This window comes from Carassius carassius, chromosome 30 (genome assembly GCF_963082965.1).
Source record: "Carassius carassius chromosome 30, fCarCar2.1, whole genome shotgun sequence".
NCBI lineage: Eukaryota > Metazoa > Chordata > Actinopteri > Cypriniformes > Cyprinidae > Carassius > Carassius carassius.
Window position 1 is genome coordinate 10,124,613 of NC_081784.1, and position 16,808 is coordinate 10,141,420.

The 16,808-nt window shown below is 37.0% G+C and overlaps 1 protein-coding gene and 1 long non-coding RNA gene across 3 annotated transcripts; both read left to right on the forward strand.

Annotated features, from left to right (window-relative positions):
- The first annotated feature begins 1,470 nt into the window (after window positions 1–1,470).
- LOC132111115 (potassium voltage-gated channel subfamily S member 3-like) lies at window positions 1,471–5,174 on the forward strand. The gene is made up of 2 exons (XM_059518284.1): window positions 1,471–1,604; window positions 2,830–5,174. The coding sequence occupies exon 2, from the start codon at window positions 2,909–2,911 to the stop codon at window positions 4,412–4,414; it is 1,506 nt and encodes a 501-aa protein (XP_059374267.1). The 5' UTR covers window positions 1,471–1,604; window positions 2,830–2,908; the 3' UTR covers window positions 4,415–5,174.
- Window positions 5,175–9,323: 4,149 nt separating this feature from the next.
- LOC132111116 (uncharacterized) lies at window positions 9,324–11,650 on the forward strand. Of its 2 annotated transcripts, none has more exons than XR_009424734.1 (3): window positions 9,324–9,569; window positions 9,690–9,799; window positions 11,548–11,650. It is a non-coding gene; the product is annotated as an uncharacterized LOC132111116 (long non-coding RNA). The 2 variants fall into 2 exon arrangements; XR_009424735.1 differs by having other exon boundaries at window positions 9,324–9,510; window positions 9,612–9,799.
- Window positions 11,651–16,808: the final 5,158 nt, after the last annotated feature.

Below are 16,808 nucleotides of genomic sequence, written 5' to 3' on the forward strand. Positions count from 1 at the left end.
TGTGTACTGGAAGCTTATGTCACTAAAACAAATTCCTCGTATGCGCAAGCAAACTTGGCAATAAAGCTGTTCTGATTCTGATTATCATATATATTTATACATTTAATTTCTTTAATATGGCATTTTCATGTATTTATGTATATAGTTACATTATATATATAGTTTTACTTTACCTAACAATATTCTATACAAATTTCTCTGTAAATCCTCTGAAAAGGCATTCTTATGGAATCAAAACATTTCACACAATTTGACAATTTATATAAAAATGAGTTAAAACATTGTTTAACTGTTTGCAAAAGTAGGAATGAATCCTCTTGCTAATAACTGTATGTGCGTATTTGTTACGTTTTTTTGTAAAAAAAACTAAACAAAATATTGAACCAGATTCAGTGTGTCCTGTTATTTTAGCATTGATCGAACAATAGAACATCAATTTGCCTTGATGTAATCTTCAAAAAAAAAAAAAACTTAATAAAATGTCTAAAAAAAAAGACAGTTTCTCAAACTTTGCTGTTCACTTTTGTCAGTTCTTATTTGAATTGAGAATTTACACATTTAATTTTAGGCACCTGTCCAGTGAAACTTTTACAGACGATATTAGTCTTGTCGTATGTCACGCAATGCTGCCCTCTACAGTCGTTCTCGAGTACTGATGCTTCTGACAGAATGCATTATTTTACTTGTTGCAAATGCTTGATACAATTAGAGTTTTTTTTTTGAGAATAAGTGACGGCGTTTTTTTTAAATAGTTGATCTTTATTTGTTTATTTATTTTTATTACAGAGTAACATTAAAACGGCGTTCTCTTGACGGCCTCTAGGGGGCATCATCTATCAGTTCCTCACTGCACGTGCGACAGGTGCTGCGCGAGGGAAAATAACTTTAAATGAAGAAAGTGAACGTGTTCAAAGACCACTTGCTGTTTACATGGATTAATAACTTAACACCCTTTAACGTAACTATAGTATGTCGATATCCTTCAGTTTTTACACACTTGATGCTCATAAAAGCAGCGAGAAAACTATTCTTTTTACCCTCAAACTTTCCAGTATACTAGTTCTTTCTTTTCTTTTCTTTTCTTTTCTTTTCTTTTCTTTTCTTTTCTTTTCTTTTCTTTTCTTTTCTTTTCTTTTCTTTTCTTTTCTTTTTTTCCACAATATCCATTCGACCTCTGTCTTCAGCAGTTACTCAAGGGATCTTTAATCTCACTCTTTTATTAGTTTTCTAATCCTTTATCTAGTCTTCACGGGGGTAAAAGTGTCTCTCTCTTGCACTGATTTCACCTCTCTGCCCTCCGATTATTTTTCACTTAATCATCGCTCCTCAGTGGAGCTTGTGGAGGCGCGTCCTGAAACCCAAAGCGCAAGCGCGTTCCAGTTGCAACGGGCCAGTGACGCACGGACGCGCAGCTGCCCCGAGGCAGCACGAGTGCGTGTGCTGTACAGTATGTGCCAAGTGTCCCACCCGCCACAGTCAGCTGCGGGACATGGGACAAATACTGCGAACGAGCGCACACCGGGCTCGACTTTACCAAGAAAGGCACTGGAAGATGGAAACGTCTTTGCTGTGCACTGATGTCGTCGGAAAAGAAAGGAAAACAGGTGAACTGATTTTTGCTTTTGTGTAGTTTGGGTTACGCATTGTTGTTTTTGAACATAACTTTGGTGCTGTCCTTGCTGCTGGAGTTCGACCAGGCAGAGCGCGCGGACTTATTCCAGAAACTTATCAACGATTGTTTATAGGCCTATATGTAATTTAGAAATTCAGTGTTCTACACAAATTTAACACATTGGTGTTTTGAGGTCTATTGTGGGAATGGTGTTTTTCTATAGTTATTTCTGTTGCTATCAAATGTTATTACATTTTTTTGTAGTGCAAAATAAATTATTACTACATACAGTGAGGTCTAAAATAAACCTTTATTGGAAATCTGGAGTTTAAAATCTTATTTAAAGCTAGAAATAATATATTTTAAAAAAGAAATGTTATGACATTTAGTTAAGAAGAAATATATGTTCTTGCACTATTTACAGGTCACTGATCAGATAAGTACATCTGTGACGTTCATAATGTCATTCTCTACAGACAGGTTCCATTAAAGCACAAGATGCTCTTTGGATGTTTCCCAAATCATGCTGGAGAATGCGATCTTCAGGTTTTACACAAACTTGTGGAGTTCATCATGTTACCATTAAAGCAAAAGAGGAATAAACCAAATACTTTTTGAAATCAAAGACATTTTGAAACTTGTCACTCAAATTTATATTCTGAGTATTTAATATTGAATTATTTTTTGGTACAAAAATGTTTTACATTTACTAATTTATTTTTTATTATGATTTATTATTATTTATTTAGTGGTAGAAATTTTTCAAACTTTACAAAAGCACTGCACATCAGAACTGTCAAGTGTTCACTGAATATCCTGAAATCTTGATGTGATTTTGTGCCCAGCAATACTGCTGGGAGAGAAAGTCAGAGTTAGTGTTGAAATGCTCATAATGATCACTGAGGTTTTGTTTATGACACTGTACAAAATCAATATCCATTAGCAGCTATGAAGGCTGATTTGGGCTCCAGAATGCTTTTATCCCATCACAGTTGTTACAGTTAGAAGCAGTCTATAATAGATTAGCTCTCTGTCTCTCTGTGTATTTAAATCTGATTATGTTTTTGTCTTGTCATATATTTGAGTACAGAACAGTGAACTATTGCAAGAAATAAAAAAGATTATATTTTTGATGAGCAGGAATATTGTTTTGATGGCAACAAATCAACTTTTTCTTCTGAAAGTGCTAATTAGACTTTTATTTTCCTCTATTATAGGCATTCAGCCATAGCTGAGTCTCTCCAAAACTGCTTAGCCCAACAGCCCCACTTACTCCTTCATGTTCTGGCATCCATCATGGTGTATGGGCAGGTCCTGCACCGCCAAGGCCCCGAGGACAGCTTCATCAACCTCAACGTCGGTGGCTTTAAGCAGCAAGTGGAACGAGTGGTCCTCCAACGCTTCCCCCACACACGACTCGCCCAACTTCTCTACTGCAGTTCAGAGGCTGCTATTCTCCAGCTTTGTGATGACTATGCAGCTGCTGAACGTGAGTATTATTTCGACAGAAACCCATGGTTTTTCCGCTACGTGCTAAATTTCTACCATACCGGAAAGATCCACCTGATGGAAGAGCTGTGCGTGTTTAGCTTCAGCCAGGAGCTGGAGTACTGGGGCATCAAGGAGCTTCACCTGGACACTTGCTGCAGCAACAGATTTCAAGAACAGAAAGAGTATGCAGGAGATCACGACTGGGGAAACGAGGATGACCCACAAAACCAGCTGCAAGACAGCTTAGATTCATCTATGGAGGAACTATCTGCGTTTGACAAAGACCTTGAAAAGTTTGAGGGCACCTGGTGCTCCGAGAAGCGTAAGGAACTCTGGCTGCGACTGGAAAACCCGGGATACTCGTGCTCTGCGAAAGTAACGGCAGTGTTTTCGCTGAGTGTGGTACTGATGAGTATCATAGCCATGTGCGTTCACAGCATGCCCGAGTTCCACCAGGTGGACATTAATGACAAAGAAGTAGAGAACCTTGTGTTGAAAAAATTCGAGACCTTTTGCGTCCTCTGGTTCTCTTTCGAGTTCATCCTACGATTAGCAGTCACACCATGTTTGCGCAAATTCCTGAGCAATGCGCTAAACATCATTGATTTCGCCTCTATTATTCCATTTTATGCCACTTTGGCATTTGAAACTGTGGATGAGGAAAGCGAGGAGCTTGTGAACGTGGGAAGGGTCGTGCAAATCCTTCGCCTCATGCGTATCTTTCGCATCCTCAAACTGGCACGGCATTCGGTCGGGCTGCGTTCGCTTGGTGCGACTCTCCGTCACAGCTACCATGAGGTCGGACTCCTCATCCTCTTCCTTTCCGTGGGAATCTCCATTTTCTCAGCACTCATCTATTTTGTGGAGAGAGAGAACGCTGAGTCAGAACTGCAGACCATACCGGTGGGCTGGTGGTGGGCGACGATCACCATGACCACGGTGGGATACGGCGACACGTATCCCATCACGCTGGCTGGGAAACTAATCGCCACCTTGTGCATCATTTGTGGCCTGCTTGTAGTCGCCCTTCCAATCTCTATTATCTTCAACAAGTTCTCCAAGTACTACCAGAGACAAAAAGCCCTGGTGGAGTCCGACCAGCTCCATCCAGAAGACGAAAAACTGCCAAATCTCAGCATGCCTTTACTTTACATAGGAGACCTCTACGGACAAAAGATAACTACTCTGGTGTGCAGTGAGTCCTCAGTAGGGAGCACAGGGAGCGAGGAAGATGTCACTGATGCTTCCAGCATTCAGGATGTTGAAATTGACTGCCCTACTCGGATGCCACAGGCCCACAAAGCCACATAGATCAGGGTACCTCAAATCCGGTCCTGGAGGGCCACTGCCCTGCAGAGTTTAGCTCCAACCTTGATTAAACTTACTTACCTGTGATTTTCTATGGATCTTGAAGACCTTGATGAGCTTTCTCAGTTGTATTTGATCAGGGTTGGAGCTAAACTATGCAGGGCATTGGCCCCCCCAGGGCAAGATTTGAGGAACCCTGGCACAAATGCTAATATGCACAACCTTATACCTCGATTAGGGATCTGAAGAAACAAAAATAAACTTCCTTGCTTAGATCTGCAGAACATGTTGAGGAAACACTAGAGGACCCTATGACTCAAAGCTCTCAATCCTTACTGAATGACTCCTGGACCTTAAGTTCTCAGGGTGAAAATGTCTCAAGCTTTCCATTATTTATGGATCAGAACCTGTTATGGAAACTAATCCAAACAACAGGCTAGCATTAACGTTGATGCTTTATACCCAATTAACAGCACTGATTGACTGTTTTTTTTTTAATCCTTTGGACAAGCTGTTCATTTAATTACAAGTCTTTCTGCAGTGCCTGTGGGAAAAGAACTATGCTTAAATGTTTTATAGGCAATGACAGCATCTAAAACGCTGGACTTCAGATGGCATGTTAGTGTACACCATCCTCCCTACCTAATGTGTCCACCAGAGAGGGAAGGATGGAAAGAGTGCATGCATATTTCAACAAGAGAGAGGAGAGGCCTCAAGAGAAAGGAGAGAAAAAAGAACGAAAGAGATGTTACAGTTGAATAAAGTGTTGATGTACAGTAGATTTAAGTCTCTTCTCTTTGTTCTGAAATCACTGCATGGGTCCATAGAGAGATTAAGGATCTTAAAAGAAATGGTTCCTCTCAAGGTGAAAAGTATGTTATTTACAAAACCCCACATCTTTTAAAACCCATATTCTGTTGTTGTGATGTGAAGCACAAATGATACAGCTCTTTTCAATATAATGCAGTTTATAGTGACCACTATGAACACGTCTGGCTCCATAAATTACTCAAAGACATGTAAAAAAAACAACAACAACAACAGCAACAATATAAGAGTATTGTACATATGACTTGTGCACTATTCTCCAAATCTTCTGAAGCTGTACTATGTCAGCAGGCAGAAAACAAAAAGGCATGATTTGTACAAGTTCAATGGAAATAACGACTCATAGAAATGATTTGTTTATTGATCCAACTCTAGGGTTCAGTTCACTGCCTCAGCGATTATAAAAAGACCTGCATGATCTTTTTTTTTCTAATTATCTTTTTTTTTTGTTCCATAGAATAAATAAATTAATGCGCAATTTGAATAACCCGAGTAAATGTAAGTAAAATAATTTTTTTTTAAAGTGAACTTTCACTTAAATCCTAACAATTTAAATTTTAATGAACTGTTTCTTTGCAGTGAGTTTGTCCCACCTTCTTATATGTCTTGAGTAATGCCTTATGCATTATTGCATTATTAATAATACCTTGTTGAGCATCAAATTCACCTATCCTCTGTTCTCTGCACGGAGGGAACACATTCTCCCTCCATCTTGCTGTCTCTCTCATTTTTTTTAGAGTGACTTATGTCAGTAGACTGTATTAGCAGCAGGAAGCGAGGTCCAAATGTTAGGGCTGTCTGCCACAAGGGATATATTACTGCTGAAACAGCATCCGTTTGGCAAGTGGCTTTAACTTAGATAGATCGGTCTCTGTTTGAGACGTGCCCATTGATCAGTGTGTCACACTTGTGTGCTGAAGTGTTTAAGGGCAGACCTGAATGTTTCACGAGTTACATGAATGGTGCAACTGAACCTTTTCAACTTCAGCAAAACTCAGAGATTTGGTAAAGTTTCAAGGGGAATGTGACTGGGAATAGACAAATATCCTATATTACACTTCCATTGCACATACACATTCTTACATTTCTACTACGGCTTTTCATTATCGTTAGTGATTTTGCAATCAGACTGCTTGAAAAGTACAGTGAGAAATGTGGTTATTATAGTATATAGGAAAAGGTTTGAAAAATAATTTCCTTTTAGAGATGGATTACATGCCGTGTACTGTGGCAGGGTGACTCCTCTCCCTCCTCTAAGCCAGAAATATGAGGCCACCACAAAGAGTCACATTTCTTGTTCAAACCATTGGTTTGTACAACTCACACAAATCTGAGCATGTTGTTTGCAAAAATATATATGCAATCACAGCACTGTTCCTCTGACGTTATCTTTCTTCTGTTCTGTTACAATATGAGCTGGTGGTTTAGGATGTGGGTTTTCACCCAGGGGAAAGCAAAACCCACAAACCAACTAGTTCCCACATCTCTATGAAAATGGCACTTAAGCCTGAAGTACTTCAAAAGTGAGATGTGCATCACTACTGGCACCAAACAGTCTTTTAGTCTTGTGCCAGAAATACACTACCATTTATGATTAATGAGATTATTATTATTATTTTTTTAAAGAAATTCATATTTTTATTCAGCAAATATTTGATAACTGACAGTAAAGACATTTACATATATTTATGTATATATAAGAGGTGTGCTGTTAATACAGTAATTTAGCAGTTATTTCCCTTGCCATGTTTCATCAACATTCAAAATTGTTACATATCATCATGAAGTTTTTCCAGATTTAAAGTTTAATCAGAAAACCCTACATCAATGAACATTTTTTAATTTAGTTGACAATATTAACACATCCAAGAGCTTCTGCTTAAACAGACTGCAGAAATTACACATTTTACCTTTAAGATGCTTATGCTAATGGCCACCTAACCAAATTACTGGTCACATAACCTAATCAACTTTATTTGAACCTCAACAGGGTCTTCAAACATATCAAACAAGCATTTTCTATTAGTGGTCAGTCCCAGTGGTGCAGACTATGAAATAAGATGCATATGAGTTGTTTTTATTTGTTTGTTAGGTTAGGGTGATAAACCATCTTAACAGCGCCTATAAATGTCCAGTTAAATTGCTTTTTAACAGATGATTAATCCAACTGGTGCATAAACCATCAGCCGAATGACAGTATAACAGGTGAGTTTGTAAGAATAGCATCATAAGTGCTGAATCAAGTCTTGTCTCAAGCAATTTGCCACTTCCTCTACATGGGTCAGTACACATTCACAAACAAATATTCTCTCTCTCTCTCTCTCTCTCTCTCTCTCTCTCTCTCTCTCTCTCTCTCTCGTCTCTCGCTTTCCCTTCTTTTGTTTCTTACCTCACACAGGAAATTGGATGGAATCATCTGTCAGCGGCTGAAAACGAGTAAAAAAGGCTGTGAAAAGAAGTGTCTGATGAAAACAAAGGTGATTTTTTATTTTATTTTTTTTTTTTACGTTTTGAGGTACAATAAATATAGTGAACAAGCCAACAGTTTCTATATGGTGACTCGATCCACATTTTGTAAAAGTAATGTCACTTTTACAATGATTCACAAAAGACAGCATGTTTATTTAAACATGAGCATGATAATACTGATCAAAAAAAGGTATGTAATAGATTATAAACATTACTGATTCATTTTATATTTTGCACTGATAAGCTAAACTGAATGATAAATCTCTGATGTGACACAATCAAAAAGCTACCATTGTCAGTCTTCTTGTTGATCAGTGAAACTGGTCCAGTGATGGCATTCTATCTCTTGCCGAAGCTGTACTTACTGTACAGCTCAAAACAGTCCTGTTTCTCACTATCTGACGATTGCCTGTCAGCCATCAGACCTCTAAAGCCAACCCCATCTGTTTCGCAGGGATGATATGGATGTTATGGATCTCTGGCTGAACTGGTTTGATGCCGTTCAATCACCCGGAGTCCTAGAATTGAATTTCGAATGTTGAAGAGGTCACATATTTAGCCGGTGTTTAATCTCCCCCTTTGGCCTTCAGCTGCTTTCATCAACAGGATGTCACCTTTCTGCACAGTATGTATACAAGTATTGATTTTTATTTCCTTGTTTGAAAACTTAACCAAATAATTCACTCAGAAATGATGAATCATTTACCCATCTTAGTTTCATTCAGACCTGTATTATTTCTTTTTTGTGAAGATGTTACACAAAATGTTTGAGATTTTTTTTTCTATATAACAAACTGCCAAGCAAGACTGAATACATAACTCTAAATTACATGAGTAAATGATGATACAAATATTAATTTTAGGGCTCTATTTCCCCTTAATAGGAAAAAGCCAAAGAAAAGTGTGATTTTGCCAGTTTTATATATTAAATTAAATTAATCAGACAGTTTTATCCAAAGCGACTTACAGTGCATTCAGGCTGTCAATTTTTACCTATCTATATGTTCCCGGGGAATCGAACCCCCAACCTTGCGCTTTATAGTGCAATGCTCTACCAATTGAGCTACAGACATTATACACTATACATATATTACGAAAAAGTTTGAAGTATGATTTTTTAAAATGTCTCTTATGCTCACCAAGGCTGCATTTATTTGATGAAATACAGTAAAAATATTGAGACTGTTCTATATTATTAAAATTTAAAATAGCTTTTTTCTATTTTAATATGTTTTAAAATGTTATTATACGTGTGATGTAAAGCTGATGCAAAACGTCTGTAATGTCACTTTAAAAAAAAATATTCAATTCAATTAAGTTGTTATATATTTATAAATATATATATCATTTAATTACAAGTCTGTATATGTGAACATTAAATAAAAGCATCGTAAAGAAAATTAGATTAGATTAGATTCAACTTTATTGTCATTGCACATGTAAGGTACAAGGTAGCGAAATGCAGTTAGCATCTAACCAGAAGTGCAATAAGCAGTAAGTACAGGATATACAGTGTCTTGTCTACAAGAAGTTGATAAATTAATTATACATTTCAAACTATAGTGTCATTTAGTAGGAGGTTAATGCTGTTTCTTTGCTGCTGTTTCAGTGAAGGTGAGGAAGATGATGGCATCAGAATCCAGTATTTGCTTAATCAGCAGCTTGTGGTTGTTTATCTGAGTCAAAGATCAGAGAACGGCCAATCACAGCCAAACATCAACAATGTCAGCCAATATCTGATAAGAAGAACATGGTAGAGGACACAGCAAAGAACTTACACAAACACCCAAAAGCAGGCGTAGGTGTGTGTATCAAATCAATGGCAGAACAGGAGTTCCTGAAGAGATTCACACTCTGAAAAGTGAGACCTGGGTAACTGTGTTATCCGCACCTTGTTTTACAGAGTGAGAATTAAGAAACGTGTGTCTGTGAGGCACCAGGTTGCACACGTTCACATTTTAACTATCAGTCTCCTTCAAAGAAATATCATGGAGTTTCCTTAATATCCTTCATAGAATGATCAGGAATGATGTTGAGATCTGGCCAGAAAAAAAAGAGGGAGGGAAAACCAGGCGGTCCCAGCAGATGGAGGTTAGGTTCTCCAGATTATTCCATTTCAAATAGGTAATGGGCTGTGAAATGATGTGAAATGAAATACACAGTAAGCATTTTTCTTGAATGTGAGGGCAGTTTCATTCAACATATGGACATGGAAGTGAGTGTGTACGTGTGTGGGTCTCGCTTGCATCTCTCAGTTTGTGTATGTCAGCTATATTATTAGTTATCTGTCATTTTCCTAATGAGCCTATGCAATTTAAACTATGGAAGGTTTGGGGAACTTCAACTCAAAAAGTCAAACAAATCATTTCAAATCATAAAATTGTGCTACAAACAATCCTTATCTGCCAATTCTGAAAGGCCTGAAAATTATGTATTGTTTTAATGGTGCACATTAAATGTCATCTGTTTGATATAATTATACTAGTATGGGAGTTAGGACAAAAGGTCATTGGTTCTCATGAATGTTAAACTCAGACTCACACTGTCCCATTTCGGCGCATACAGTATGCATCTCACAGCTCTCTTTCTCTTCCCTTGCACTCCTGAGATCAATTCCCATTTAATTAAGGTCTGAAAGTTATTAGCGCTCACTGTGAAGTGCATACACATGTGAAATGGTTACTGATGACTAACACTTTCTTTTTCTTTAAGGCCGTCACTCCTGCAGCTGCTGGCATTATTGCAGACTGTGCGATCTGCAGTGTGTGTGAGGTGTTTCATAATGCTGCGCTGCTCGGATGACTTGACTCTAATTAAGAGCACAAATCATGTCTCTAGAGGGGAAATGCTCTATGGTTCTCATAGATCTTTTCTCGTGTTGCTTTTTATACATGTGAATGTTTCAGGAAAGATGTTTGTCTTTCCTGATTGAATATTCCTCGTTGTGTGAAATCACACTGTGATGCTCCAAAAACAATAAAACCAGGAACCTTAGACCACTTATGGTCCAAGCAGTTTCCTTGCTGAAGATTTCTTAGCATGGAATCCAATACAATTTGCAGTATAAGTATTGATCTTCTCTTTGACAGACTTCTGATCTTTAGGGGACGAATGCCACAAAGATTCTTAAATGGCTCTATTTGTCTTTCTGAGTGCTCTGTGTAATTAAATGCTTGATTTCCGCAAAGTCAGAGAGAAAGAGAGAGAGATGCTTTAATGGAATGTTTATTGCTTTAATGGAGAAATCAGGGTAGGCCTTTAGTTTTTATCCATTTGATAGTGTGTTCAGGACAGCAGCAACACAATCAAATGAAAAATCTAATGAAATTGTAACAGTGATAATGGACAAATTGTTTTAGTGAGCAAAGCTCTCATTCAGCCCCAGGAGTTTTCCAAAATCATTTCATAAGTACATTATATTTTAAATGTTAGATATTTTCAGCCTTTCAAAGTTATTGAAAGAAGCCTTTTATGTTCACAAAGGCTGTATTTTTTGTGAGGTGAAAAAAGTAACTGTAAAGTAAAAACAATAAGACAGAAATATTGAAATAGAAAAATCCTTCACTGTATTCACTGTCACTTTTAATTAATGTCATGTGTCCTTGCTGAATAAAATAATTGTTCTCTTTCCACCAAAAAATAAAAAAAATAAAATTATATGAACAAAAAAAGTTCAAACTATCTGCTCGGAAAAGCATAAAGGTGAGTAAATAATGCCTCTAGAATATTTTTTTAATAAAATATCTATAGGTCAGTAGTCATATTCCACAGAATTAGCAAACTGTCAGATTGAATTATTTTTTATAAATTTGATTTGAACTGAAATTTTCCCTCCTTAGTTTCTGGTGCATATTTGCAGCAGGACACGCTCTTCCTCTTGTCCCATGAGAATACAGCATTTGGCAGCCAAACTTATTTTGCAGAAACTGTTCAGGCAAGCAGGTGAGTGTAACAGCGGTCAGCACGACTCAATGCGGGATGAATTGAAAGGTTATGCCACTTCAGTCTCACATAATTGTGACATCACTTTATCTGCATGTTTTGTCTCTGCCTTCCCTGGTAGTGAATATGAGTCACGGGTAAATGATGGCCAGGTCAATCCAGACGCATCCTGGCTATGTTGAGTTCAATCTTGCACAGCTACGATAAGGATATGAGAAGGTTAGTTGAGAGTTTTTTTCACTGTGCACAAATTCAACTGGACTTTAGGTCTTATGCATGCATACACTCAAGCAAAATGGATATATTGTACAAATTAGACATGAAGCTAAATTACCTTCTGACAGCACACAAAACAGCTGCCCTGCATTTGCTTTTTGCATGTTATCTGCATAAGCAGCCCTGATAGAGATATGGGTGCATCTGCGATTCAATTATTTGGTAAATTTAGATGGCAATGATGTGCAGTAGCTGTATGCAAGTTTTGCTGCTGTTTGTGTGGATGATGTGTTGCTGCTATCAGTTTGTGGTCATTAGAAGTGATGTATTCTGATCAATAATTATGAATATTGGAGGCTGGTGAAGCTGTCGGTCATAACCACAGTTCAGGGTCAGAGGACACATTCAATAAAAATTTACTGAGTTAACCTAGCAGTCGATACACTGATACATCACTGTGACAATGCCAATGCCAGTGCATTGTTGTTGTTGGAATGTGTTTAGGGAAGAAGAGTATTTGGTTTACTGGATGGTTTACTGATGGTTAATGTGTGTGTGTGTTGTGATCTGTTGCCTGTCCAGGGTGTAATGTTCAGATAAAACATAACAGCAAGATTCTTCTAAAGGACCTGCGACAGAATCTTTCTCTCATATACACTTTCTTATGCAGGGGTGATGAGCACAGGTGACATGGTCATCAGGAATTAATTTTAAAACCCTCAAGAGATCTGAAAACACACTCTGAAATTAGCATTTTCTGTTTAAATACACTAACACAGCATTCACTCAACGCCATTAAGATTCTGTCTCTGAAACACTCACCGTCAAACTGTCAACCTTATTACCACACAATGCATGTGCATTAGTGTCCTGACAAATACACTTGCCAGCACAGCATCTAAAATATGACCAAACTTTCAGGGACTGGATTAACACATACAATTGGAGTGAACCAAAATCCGGAAGTGATCAGGCTCATCCGTGTAAATAGTTTCTTCTCAGGCTTCAGATTAAGGCCTTGGTAATAGAGTGAATGTGGAAGATGAATTGACAGGACTCTTACACAAACACACACACACACACACACACACACACACACACACACACACACACACACACACACACACACACACACACACACCTTTCAAAGGTAGAAAAAAGATTTCTTGTCTAAGCTTTGCAAGGAATTTAAGAGAAGTTTGTTTCAAGATATATGAATGCCTGAGTTGATTAAAATCGAGTGGTTTGATGGTTAGCCAGTGAGCAATGTCCAAGATATTTTGTAAAGACAGAGTAATCTGCTTTATCAGCTGAATGAAGGTCTTGCCAAATCATTGTGCCGCAAATGTTGACAATTTCCTATCAATCTTCCTCAAGGGGGGGGGCAATTTTTCTTTTGGCTGCAAGTTTTACGAAAAAATATGCTTGTTTAGATCTATTGATTCAAATGACTGAAACTTGAGATACAGATGGCAATTTGCCTCTCAAGAAAATAATTAAATAAAATGCTGTATCCTGTAATCACAAACAAAAGTGATTGCTTCATTGCATCTAAATCAATTATACTGCTGAAAAGGGAAAAGGACCATTGTCTCTCTCTCTCTCTCTCTCTCTCTCTCTCTTTCTAAGTATGCAGTATATTGTTATAATGCCTTTGGCCACATGCCAGTGTCTCCTCAGCGCTTTATACACACATTAGTGTCACTTCCTCTTACTGTAGAGTCATAACTCTGATACCATTTAGATATGATCTATCTATATACCATATAATATTTCAGATATTTGTTTGTAGTGCTTCTAGCAGGGACATCACAAAAATGCACAGAACCAAATTTTTATTAATGTGGCACAATGAGGACTATAGCTCAAAAGTTTGGTATCAGTAAGTAAGATTTTTTTTTAAAGTGTCATACTCACCAAGGCTGAATTTTATTGATTAATTATACATTAAAAACTGCAATATTGTGAAATATGTATACATGTTTAAAAAAATATATTTAATAATCCAACATTTTTGAATTTTAAAACGTAATCTATTTCTGTGATGGCAAAGTTGAACTTCCAGCATCATGACTCAGTGTCTCAGTGTCTATAACTTAGTGTCACATGATCCTTTAAAAAATCATTTTGAAATGCTGATCTGGTGCTCAAGAAACATTTATTATTATCAATTGAAAACAGTTGTGCTGCCTAATACTTTTGTTGAAACTTTCAAACATTTATATATATAATTTTTTTGTTTATGTTTTCGTAACTTTACTGTCAATTTTAATCACTTTAGTTTGTCCTTACTGAATATAAATTGTGACTTAAAAATAAAATAAAATAAACTTACTGACCCAAAGCAGTTGTTTATTTCTAATCTACCATTACCAAGTAGATACTGATAGCTTATTTTTTGAACATATTTTGATTAAATAATATATATAAAATATTTGTAAGGTTGGTCGCAAGTGATGCCCAGTCAAGTACAAGTTGAACATTATCACTGGGATTGATTAAATTACCTTGCCATGCCTCCCAGTTCTACACAGGCTGGGGACTGGATAGTGAATTCAGTTAATTGTGGTACAACTATTTAGACTGAAATGCAATGCAAAGGATGTGATCACTCAAAACAATAATTTGTGCTTAATATATAGCATGCCAAGTGCAAATCGTCACACAGTAGAGTGCAATATATCTGAGTGCTTTACATTTCAAGATGCATTGCATTTTATTTTGGAATTAATTCAGCATGGGATTGTATAAATGCAAATCCTGCACATTGTTTGTCACTGACAAGATAAACAACATTAAATATAAAAGAAATAATAAATTATGACATTTTGGCCTGCTTTTCACAAATTGAAAATGATAATATCAGTGTTGCACAAATTCTGTTTGATAGTGGCCGGTTCACAGTATTGCAGAATCATGCAGATTGTACAAGTTACAACGATCTCGGATCAGCAATCTGTGCTAAAATATGATTATTTGCCCACTGGGGAATGAGCCTGGTTCTGAGTCAGCAAGGCTGTAGAGAGACATGCCCATTGTAATTAGCAGCTACTCATGTAATGTGCTCCCATGAAGTTTAATGATGTTTCTCAGCGTTTCAGCAGTACAGATGGACTGCACTTTCTCAGTAAAAGCTTTAGATCGTGACTGGTCATTTGGGTGTAGGCACTGCTGCAATGCAGTACTGTTAACAGCTAACACACACATATACGCTCACTATTCCCTCAGAGTGATCACTTTTAAGGTCATGTCTCTGAGCCTCTGGTTGCCTTGTAATGATGAAAGAATCCATTCTGATTCCACAGATAACTTTTAGATGTGGTTGTTTCATAATGTATTGTCCTAAGAGCTGTTTTATTCAATCAAGAGCAATTTTATTGCATTTTAGCAAAGTAGAAATGTTGTTAGCTATCATAATGCATCTCTAAAGACACATGCTTATTTCTTAAAAAAATTGCAATCCCAAATTTATTCCCATTTCTTCTTCATTTGACCATGAATGGCCAAGTCAGTTCATAACCATGAAGCACCAGCCACATAATTTTACATCTGTTACCTTCTACTTGATATAAAGTGCTTAAATTAAGACTGTGGACTGTGGACATGTGAATTAGAACGTCCATAAATTGGTCTCTGCTTTAATCTGCCAGGATTCTCTTAAAATTGTGTTTGCTCTTGGTTGACTGTGTTATGAGCTGAGAACAGAAGGATGTGTAAAACCAATGTAATTTGTATTGCACTACTGAACAATATTATAGCACTATTCCGATGGGATTTGTTTTCTAAAATGACTTTTTTATTTGGCTTAGTTATTACCAGAGGAATGGTGTGACTAGCTGGTTGGGATTCATGTGGGATTTAAGTCAAAAAGTATATCTTTGACCTCAGTAAAAATTAGTCCTCTCCCAATTTTTGGCAATTATGTTAAAGTCTTAATTCTTGGAGTGGGTGGTTCTTGAGGTTCATGTCCATTTTCGTCAGAATTTTGCTCTGAGAACTGATAATGGTTCAATGGATTTCTGAATGTCTTTCAGTTTTCAGTGTGTCCTCCTTTTGCTTTAATGACAACAGCACTTGAAATGCATTAACTCCACAAATTTGTGTAAAAGCTGACATTCACATTCTCCATCACGATTTGAAAATCATCCAAAATCATCCATCTTGTGCTTGAGTGGAAGCAAAAACATTGGTCGTTTGTTTTTGTTCACACAACAATTATTTGATTAATGGCCTTAAATGGTGTAGAATATTAAATTAATTTTATCACAATGTTTCTTTGTTTTAAATTGTAGAAATCCTAACAATTTTTTTTAAATATTACAATTAATACATTTGAATAAAATGTATTTTATTGACAAATCCCATACTTCTGAACCTCTAATGTTAAGGCTTGCGTAATATGTTTCTTTAGGAGATAATTTTATCAAATGTGCTCGGTGACATGGTTTCTGTTAAAACACTTAAGTCTGATGTGTGTCTGGTGTTAATTTAAAGTGACTGTCTCACTGTATTACAGGACAGCAGGACCATATAAAGAAAATGAGAGCCTGAGGCGGTGGGATTGGTCAGATGGAGAGTGGCCTGGGTTGCATGAAAGACTGCATAATATTGGAACAATGTGCTATAAATAAACCCAGTAAAACTGCAGAGCACTGGGGCCCGAGTCATCCGCAGTGCAGTGAATCCAACATCAGATTTTGTTAAAAAGTTAATATTTGCTTTTTAGGGCTTCGGAGTGGCTTTATTTGAAGATGAGGAATGCAAGACATATTAATTCTCTCCCTGAGGGCTGATAATAAGACTTGTTTGATCAGAGTTATGGATCTAATTTATGAGCAAAATCTGTGAATCAACGAAACAAACACTAATTAGTTGGATTACGGGATTTATGTTTCAGGTTGATTTGCACTAAAGATTCTTAAAGCATATTTTATAGCACATG

What these genes read in the sequence shown, in the direction of transcription:
- LOC132111115 (XM_059518284.1), top strand. Translation starts at nt 2,909, where the DNA reads ATGGTGTATGGGCAGGTCCTGCACCGCCAAGGCCCCGAGGACAGCTTC.